Source organism: Ptychodera flava, chromosome 1, assembly GCF_041260155.1.
Source record: "Ptychodera flava strain L36383 chromosome 1, AS_Pfla_20210202, whole genome shotgun sequence".
NCBI classification, from domain to species: Eukaryota; Metazoa; Hemichordata; class Enteropneusta; family Ptychoderidae; genus Ptychodera; species Ptychodera flava.
In genome coordinates, this window is record NC_091928.1 from 39,795,370 (window position 1) to 39,805,544 (window position 10,175).

Genomic DNA, 10,175 nt, shown 5'->3' on the forward strand with positions numbered 1-10,175 from the left:
CGAACATGGCCAGATGTACAGTAATTCAGACATGGGAAAACATTTTTATTTCCACCGACGATATTGCAGCTTGTTTTCCTCGGAATAAAGATGAATATAGTGAGTTCTAAAGTAAACCTTTTAACAAAATTATAGGAGAGGAAACGAAGACATGACGGAAATAGTCGGCACAGTAATCGACGAATGCTTCAAATTTCTTACTAAACTTCTTTAGAATAACATTCAAGGTATTTCCTACAGCGCTGTAAGAATCTTTTGAATTCTTTTGAATCCTTGAATTCTGTTGAGTCTTTTGAATTCTTGAACTTTCCTTTGACCTTGTTTAAGACAGTGCAACCGTCATGTAAACTGTTCTGCAGACTTGACTTTCTTTCACCCATGACAATAGTGGTAGAGACAATTATGGCTAGTGTTTATCGACATGAAGGAATCAGTTTGGTTATTCGACAAAATGGCCTCGTTTTCACACCTGTGTTTCTTGAACCATGTGAACGATTCCCATCCTCACCGATGCGCCGTTGAGCCGACGATGCTAACACGATAGTAACGCTGCATAGTCAACGACAGACAACATGATCACTCTAAAGACTGACACGTCTCAAAGCAGAGCGAGTGACCTTTCTTAGGGACACGGTCTTTCGTTTTACGAGTTCAAGGTACACGAATGACCGTGTATATTTCATTTCGCAAGGCCTCTATGAAGTTGAGATACAACTGCATCTGGCCGAAGCAATATCAGGTCGACTAAGAATTGCTTTGGAAAATTCATAAATCGTGTTCAATACCCTCTGAGTATGCAACAGCCAGTCATGGGTATCAATGCCGACGATAGCACTGCATTTTTCAGTCTTGCCTCGTGTGGTTATTAAATCGTCCTTGACGTTGAGATTAAGTTCATAAGACGCGTTCAATCGTCGGGAGGGCTCGAAAACCACGCTTTGGTACATGGAAAGTGCTGACAAAGCATTTTCCCGTTCTTCAGCGAAAACAATTGAGTCTATTCCGTCAACAAACACAACCATGTTGATGTGTCACTGACTGAAAACTCTAACAATTTACAATATGAGAATCAACTATGCAAATGATACTTTCAACTGCAACTGGCAGTACAGTCCCGACAAATTAATATAATTATTTTCCTTACTGAAGCCCCTCGGTCTCGGCGAGTCTCACTTGAAATCGCCAGAGTTTGAAATGTCTTTTAATTGTCGCTATGGGTGCAGCCAGAATCTTGTCGGAACAAGCTGTTTGGGTTGACCGAAGTTCAGCTTTGAATTTCTCAAACCAACTTAGGAACCACAAAATACATACATCATTGGACGTCAACGATTATAAAAAAAAGACCAAAAGCTGGAACAAATACGCGCTGTTTTCATCTAAAATTTCGCTACTGCTGTTTATTCAACCCAGTTTCAGCGTTTCATACGAGTGTCCGAGGATATCGGAAGAAATAAATTATGAAAAATAAGCTTCAAGTGAAAAACAAGCAGCACGTGCCATCTAGTGCACGCTTTGCGATATTTTAATGTCTTCAGCAGATAGCCGTACCTAAACCACACGGGCACTTGCCACAGTTTGACGGATAGGCTAACCTGTGCAAATCTTACATGTTTGAGTGTCTACTTATCTGGGTCCTTAACTCAGTGGTCAGTCGTGTCAGGTGACTCAGGAGCTGCCGAGGTCAAAGGCACAAAAACTGGGCCGTCGAGTCCTGTCGTCCTTGCGGTAACAGAGAAAATAAGAAGCATTGTTCAGATTCAAACTTTTGCACGACTATCATAAATAGCATGTCTTTCAAGAATCTAACGTTATCCATTTGTGTATTTTATTACATTTTTCTCGTATTCTTCTACTTACACTAACATAATCACTTCAGAAAAAAGAAAATCCTGTCATGAAACCATTTCTCTTGTTCTCATTGTTTTCTTCAGTAACAGCGCACCTTAAAATGTGTAAGCAAGCTTAGCTGGTGTTTCAAAATATCTTGGGGAGGAGAACAAGAAACGCTGTTGAAATGAAAACAGCAATCAAATATTAGTTATTGTCCCCTAGACAAATCAGCAGCACATCTGAGTTTACGTGATTGTAGCACTGACGGAAGGACGCCATTCTTACCGGGATATGTATCGTGTACATTGGTCATTCCAAACGTGCCTTGGCACTGGTCGGGACTAGGACACCGTATTACTGAGATTGTGCCATGTCCGAGTCCTGCCCCAGGTGATCACGGGTCAGAGTTCACATCGAAACAGTCCATCAAATCGAAGAAGTTTAGGTACGGATGTCTCTCACAGTTCAAAAACAGTGCAGATGTTGAGTTCACTTGTATGTTTTCAATTTTTTTACGCCATAAAGCCTGTAAAGCGATATTTCAATCGTTACTTGCTCATTTTTACCCGTCTTCTTGGTCGTTAGGATGTGTTGAAGTGTGAGCTTACAGTGTGATCGATCTTATAAACAACAAAAGTTATTCTAAGCGATACAGTTTCTTTTTGTCATCAATTATCTGACAAGAGTTCAGGAAAACCTGCTTTTTATTTGCTACACCGTGATAGCAAACGACAATTTACCGAATTGATAAAAAATATCATTTAAAAGCATAACCTAATGAACTTGTATTCTAAATCTTTTTTACAAGCTGAGAAGTTGACGTACTTAAACTGTCGTAGTAATTTTAGGAAACACAAACAATGTCATATTTCTACACTTCAACCGTTCACGGGACAAACCGTACCGAGACCTGTCCCAGTCCCTGTGTCCCCTTTATCTAGGTCTTGCCTTCTGCCCGCTGCACGTGATCGCACTTCAGGCTGTTTCTGGCAAAGGTATTTAACATCTCGTCGGATCACCTGTCGCATTCAGACTCGCTCTCCAAGGCGAAGGCAGCAGCTTCTAGTCCGCTCAGGATTTTTTCTCCCTCACTCACTGCAGCAGGAATCGCCATCAGCAAAGATGCCCACCAAGACAAGTAAGTGTGGTTTGATTTCTGCATCAAGGTCAAGGTGGATTTTCTGGGCAACATTGTCGAGAATAGATATGTACTGCAGACAGAGAAAATGTTACACTTTATTCGTAAGGAATGAAAACGGGAAAACGTTTTGCCCGATGAAGTGAAAGAAAATATATTGCAGTTTGGTCGAACCTTGTATAAAACTAAAAACCATACAAGCTTCCCTTACAAAGCCCTCTGCATCTGCTTAACAAATTTTTGTAGTGTTTGTGTGTTGAAAGAAACAGACCGCAATTGCAAGTTGTAGTATTCAAATCTTTTGAGTATCCAATTCGAGAGAACATGAATTCAAGCTTATGCCTCCGTAGGGTAATACTCTCTGAGAACTAACAATGATTCTCTTGAACCACTTTGGTTTTATGAGTATCACTTTATTGATGCAATTTTGTTTCTGTATCTGGAAAAAAATTATCCAAATTTATTTAAATCCAGGACAATGATAGATATAGCAGTCTTACTAATGAGTTTTTGTGCAAGGAGAAACATGGCCGCAAGTGCTTAATGAAATTATATTCTAGTTTTGAAGTTTCAATTTTTCTAACACACAAAGAATATTTCGTTTCCCAGAGTCGATACTTTGTCAACGAAACTGTGTCACGTGAATTATTCACAAAAAGTTTTACGTTTATGCGTTTCCTTTGGAAATTTTTACTGTATATCATGAATACATTGGCGATGGGATTCTGAAATGTTCGAGCTTTCATTTCATTTATTTTATTTATTTCTTTTTTCAGGATACCACGAAACCATAATCATCGGTGCCGGTCCGGCCGGTCTCCAGATGGCCTACTTTATGAAGAAGGCAAAGCGTGACTATGTGATCCTGGAGGCCGCCACCAGACCCGGTCACTTCTTCACGCACGAGCCTCGCCATCGTCTCCTCATCTCCATCAACAAGCGATTCAACCCTTTCCCTGATTTTGAATACAACATGAGACACGACTGGAATTCCCTGCTGTCTGACGATCGCTCTCTCCTCTTCCCCAAGTACTCGGAAGACCTCTACCCAAAAGCGGACGATCTTCTCCGGTATCTGGACGACTTTGCCAGGAAAACGGAAGTCTCGGCCGTGTACAACACACGCGTGATCAACATCAGCAAGCAGAACAGGCCCGGTGCCGCCGACGGGCTCTTTTACTTGAAGACGAACGACGGCAGGGAGTACAGCTGTAAGGTGTTGCTCATGGCGACGGGTGCAGTGTCCGAACGTCTTGCAGACATCCCGGGTATCGAACACGCCACGCCGTACTCGGAGCACGATCTCGACACGAAGAAATACGAAGGCAAACTCGTCGCTATCATCGGCAGAGGAAACAGTGCCTTTGAAGTAGCCGACTATCTGGCTCCCTATGCCGCTTACATTCACATCTTCGGAGCGAGGGCGCTGAAACACGCCTGGAACACACATTTCGTTGGTGAGTCCCACTTACGATGTGATCACTCGCATTTCTATCGATCAAAACTATTTCTGCAACATAGTTACTGAGATTTATAACTTCACACTTGCGTGTATGTTTGTTTGTTTGTTTTGATTTTTTGATCTTTAGACAGACCTTTTTATGACCCGCAACAAACGATAAGCACAGAAGTTACTAAGTAAACCTTAGACAACATTAAATATTGTCTATTTTCACTGTTAGAATCGTTTTATCGTTTGTAGTGTGGCTGGCAGAGTATTATAATATATATTTAGTATATCAAGTATATCTTAAACTAGCGACCTAGTTAAATATCAGCACAAAACAGTACAACAGAAACGAAATATATATTCTTGGCTGAACTGAACTCTACTGACACAATAATGCTATGTTTCTAATAACCTATCCTCAAGGGTAAAATAATGACTTTATTAAACACAATAAAAACCTGCCTGTTTTTGTATTAAACAGATTTGTGAAAAGGGTAAGCTTACCGTAACGATACAAAACCCTAGTCTCTGTATTCGGACTTATCAATGCGTCTCTGACACTATCTGTGTCGATCTCCGTCTGCCTCTACACACAGCGATATTTCTGAAGAGATTTCATTAGTATGCAGTTTTTGTGCTCTCAAATCATTCAAAACCACAAACGTACACAGCCACGCACATCATTTGCGTTTAATGTTTTGGCAGTGTCACTATACTGACAAGTCATTTAACATTACAGGTGACCTACGAGCCATAAACAATAATGTATTGGACATGTATCAACTGAAATCTCTTCATTCCTACTTCGGCATCGAGTGCGTCAAACTCAGCAAGAAACCCGGCGACGAACAGGTCACCCTCCACTTCCGGGACATCGTTCTTCACTGGAACACACCGGGCTACTTCTTCGACACCAAGCCTTACGATTACGTCATTTCCTGTGCTGGCTGGAATTACATTGATTCGACGATCTTTGCTGACGACATCAAACCAGGTAAGTATAAATATACTCGGCAGCGGTCGATAAACATCTCAATCGATCAGCTTCAATACCTCATTAAGATTGGAAGTTGTAATACGGATGTAGCAATACCATGCTTGCGTTAATGGGACGGTACCCTAGCAACTTTGTTTTTACCCAGATTTTGCAAGAGTCGTCAAAAACGTCGAATTCCAAGAAAACCCTTCCTTGAGTAGCTTTTCTGTAGCATATCAAAAGTTTCAAGAAATGGTTACTTCCATATAGCTGAATAGTAATGGCGTACATTCAACAAAATCACCTAAACAAATGCAGTTGATTTAATGGTCACTTTCTTCCGTTGCAGAAACCAAGAAGAAGGGCAAATATCCACTCCTGAAGAAAAATTGGGAATCAGTCAACATAGAGAATCTCTTCTTCATTGGCACATCTATGCAATCCAATGACCGTAAAGCTGCATCGGGATTCATCCACGGTTTCAGATACAACATCCGTACGCTGCATCACATGCTGGAAGAAAAGTATCAAAACGTACCCTACCCAGTCAAACTGTTCCCACGTGACGTGTCGCCCATTGCTGACTACATAATCGGTAAGACTGTAGGAAAAAATGCCGTTGTTGGCTAGTTTGTTTTGCTTTAATTCAAAAGTCGATTCATTTGTGTATGTAATGTTTTTGCGATATTTACTCGACAGATAAGGAAAGATTTGTATCTTCTTAAGGTAGAATGCGCCTCGGGGACAGATATTTGGACTCTCAGACTTTTACAATTCTTTTCTGATCTACCACTTGTTGGGTTCATTTTAAAGCTTTTGGTGAGGGAAAACTTTTTCTCCATAGAGTTAACGCGGAGATGGCGGCCATTTTGAATTTCAAATATCAGTTAATCTTGGGGGTAATTTGTTTCTTCACTACCAAAATATGTACGGTGACCCTCGAATTTTTATCTCGGTTTTGAAAAAGAATGATTGAAATATTCTGTGAGGAAAGTTTGACCAAAAGTTTTAATCTTTCATTTTCGAGGCGCATAGTACCTTAAAGTCCAACAATTGAATATCTTTACCGACTTTTCTTTGCTTTATCCGGCAGAACGTGCCAGTGTCGATGCTGCCATTTATCAATTGAACACTTTCATGGGCGATGTGATCATCGTTCCGGACGATCCAAAAGAAAAAGTTCGCTATTACATCGACATGCCGATGGACTACGTCAAGGAACAGGATTGGTTCAAGAACGCCAAGCACGCATTCACCACATATCTCAAATATAACTTCGACAGGTAAGTAGTCTGTTTCTTGAATTGTCTTCCACGGTTTGTATTGCATTGGAACACCAGTGACTGAGGTTTCCATTCGACTTGCCATGTTCTCAAATCAGTTGAAAACCAAGAATACTATCGGAACTGATTTTGAGAATCTAATTTTCAACTTGTTAAAAATTGATCAAAAGTGTTAGGTGCCCTATAGCTTAAAGTTAATATATATAACAAATTACCCATAAAAACAAGTGAATTGCAAAATAAGAAGAAAAGCAATTTAGCTTCAACTGCAATATACTGTGACCCTAAATTAATTCCAATCGTATTCAAGTAAAATGCTCAGTGATATGGACTAGGCCGGGCAAGTACCGTTCTGTATAGCGGTAAAGTGTCGGGCCCCTGTCGACATGTCCTTGCACTTCAAAATACGGAAGTCGCTTTCTTCATTGGCTCAGATTTCAGCCTCTTACTGGTCGCTAATGAATATCTATCAACAGCAGGGAGTGATTCTTGCACTGAAATTTGTAGGATACACACGTGATTTACTTCCACTCGCATTCCAGATGCATAAATAAGTCGGTAGACATGTCTTGCCAGGATGATTTCCCGACGGGAAAATTATCGTCTGTACCATCATTTTGACATCGACGCGTCAATAAACAACAAACTCAGGAATATTGTCTTCACTTTATAACGTTTATAATCGTTTTCTTTTTGCCCACACTTCTTAAAGGTTCGAAGAATATTCCAAGGACACGCTGACATTCACTCACTGGCCACAGTCCTACGACCAGCACTGTCAGGCTTTCCTCAGACCACTGGTCAACTACTACAGGAAAGGTGAACTCGTCGACGAGATTGGCGCTGTTGAGTCGTTGGTCCTCCGCTTTGACACCAAAGAGTTCAAGACAGACAACCCAGACAAGAACAGAAACTTGTTCAAGAACTTCCTCAACAAATATGTAAGCTTTAATCACTTATTTTCGTTCGCTTGTCCGTGTGTTTGTTTTTAACACTGCCCATTGCTACCTTTCAAAATACATATGACAACATAAGCTGATGATTTTGCATCGGTTCAAAACTGTAGTGCTTGTTTGGTCTGTAATCAAAATACACCCGATATTCGATGGTTCGAAAGTTAGATCGCAACAGTATTCAGGTAACGTGTTATTAAAAAAACAAAAGAAAATACAGAAAAAAAATGTAAAACCTGGATCAGAGTCGCTGTATATTTAGTTGCTATATACCCTTGGGTGACTGGACTGATATTTTAGCCATCATTTCTGTACATAACTACGCATAAGAAAATGTCAGTAACTTTTGAAAAGATTATGTTTATTCTTTTTGTCCTTGCTTTAAACTAAAAACAGGCGGTACGTTTTATGGGATTTGGTACTTTTCAGGGATCTAGCTGTCAAAATTACCAAACTGTTTTCCATAACGGCGCAAATCAAGCGCTTAAAATACGGTTTACGTTTAAATTAGATCTTTGCTGGCTGCAAATAATGTCCCTTTTCCTGAGAGCACTTAGAAGATATACTAGATTAGAATTGGCCCTCTTCAATTTGTCCTAGACTAGAGATTCAAGGCCAGGACTCAACATTTTATTTGCAATCCGTGAGATTATGAGTACTGTTCTCATCCTCTTACAGTTGAACTTCAACCCTGGCGTGAACTACTATGACTACTTCTTGACGTACAAGGAGGCGTGGAACAAGCACGTCGTTCCCCTCACGGAGGAGGAGAGATCCAGAGTACCCCCCGAGTTTTTCCAGATGGAAGGCGTCAAGTGCAGACCAACTACCATGGACCTCAAACCCAAAATGTAAGCCTGGGAAAACATCTGGACCGTTGCCGAGGGTAGATCTAGGGCGAACCTACACCATGTGGGAACTATTGCCAAATTTCCAGCGAGACTGTCTGTATTTTAAGTCACAAAGTGAAGTTTGTTGACGCTACACAACTTTGATCACCCTGAGTAGAAGGTTCGGAAATTCTGTAAATTTGAATTTTATGAATATTGAATTACACCTTGATAGTACCCCATCAAACCATATCGTCTGCTTGTGTTTAATTTGTACTTAATTACACTTGATATGAAAATAGTCTGTTTCATCTCATATTTTGCTTACACCTTGTCTATTTATAAGCTGCACTAGTCCGATTCAAGTCACGTGATAAACGGTTGTATGATAATGAAGGGTGAGGGCGATAGATAAAGTTGGGATTAGTAAATCATGGTGGGTGAAAGCAGGCTTATTGTTATGGGTATGGGTATATGGTGGTGCGGAAATGCTCAACTCAAGTCTTGAGTTACCAGTATCTCGCAAAGCATGAGCAGCTCATCGTCAGTAGTGAACATGGACATGGCTAAATTCACAGAGTATAAAGCACAAACAAAGGGGCAAGTTAGGGTGGCAAATCCGGTCGCTGGCAACAGGCTGCATTCTGCGGAGAAGGTCCTAAGTTTTACTTTCAGTACAAAGGGCCCGTAGAAAAGATTCGAGATATCACTTACTAAATTTACCTTAAGTTAGAGAATCATCGAACACATACCTGTAATGTTTTGATCATTGAGAAAACGACGCCAATAAAATAGATCATCAGATCTGAAGTGAATTTTGGAAAGATGGTCGTGTCTTTATTGCTGTGAGAGGATGTATGGTGCGGATTTGATTGGCATGGCGCCTCTCCGTTGTCTTTCTGTCAGTCAGTCAGTCAGTCTCTCTCTCTCTCTCTCTCTCTCTCTCTCTCTCTCTCTCTCTCTCTCTCTCTCTCTCTCTCTCTCTCTCTCTCAATGAGCAAACGGGGCTTGCATTACACAGCACATACCGCTCTAATCACTTTAAATCTCTGTGTTCAAAGTTAGTGAGATAACATGTAAAGTTCAATATCTTGCTCAAGTAAACTTTGCGAACAGTGTGTTGGCCATAATTTTCCCATCACGCTTTCGGCAAGCTAGAGAATTTCGATCAAGTCAATCGCAAATGATACTATGTTTGTGTTTCTTAACGATCATAACTGTAATCTTTGACCATAATAATTCCGCCATTAAGTCTTTCTACGCCTTTTCTAAACGTAAATTCTGCAATCACGTCTGACAATATTACAGGGACATTCTTTTTCGTTCGGTTTTATCTCTCCGTACTGTTAGTTTTTAATTACTTAATAAGTGAATTAATTAATAAAATTCCATGGGCCTCTGTTGGGTATTCGGCTAGAATTTATCGAAACATTGGCGTTACTATTCACCTGGTAGTCTGAGAGAATGTGTTTCTAGTGGCAATGTGCAAATATCTAGATAGAATATGCAATTTATTTCATTTAAGCTATATGTGATATTTTGACCCGTTGCGCATGATCTGTTGATTATGCTGACCTTTTGATGGTGAGGGCGTCTATTACATCCGATATCGGTTGATATTTTAACCTACAAAATCATGTCAGCGTGCCCGCTGAACTACTTAGTAAAAAATATCGATGTAAACAAATTCTGAAAGAAAATTCGAGTCATTTTCG

General features: G+C 40.4%; 2 protein-coding genes across 2 annotated transcripts in view; both read left to right on the forward strand.

Moving 5' to 3' along the window:
• Positions 1–10,175, forward strand: part of LOC139137307 (uncharacterized) — a 622,870-nt gene that overhangs the window by 269,898 nt on the left and 342,797 nt on the right. The gene's annotated exons all lie outside the window — the stretch shown is intronic.
• Positions 2,849–9,275, forward strand: LOC139137065 (FAD-dependent oxidoreductase domain-containing protein 2-like). Its single transcript, XM_070705028.1, has 7 exons — positions 2,849–2,968; positions 3,745–4,425; positions 5,158–5,412; positions 5,744–5,989; positions 6,488–6,677; positions 7,390–7,618; positions 8,309–9,275. The coding sequence occupies exons 1-7, from the start codon at positions 2,953–2,955 to the stop codon at positions 8,483–8,485; spliced, it is 1,794 nt and encodes a 597-aa protein (XP_070561129.1). The 5' UTR covers positions 2,849–2,952; the 3' UTR covers positions 8,486–9,275.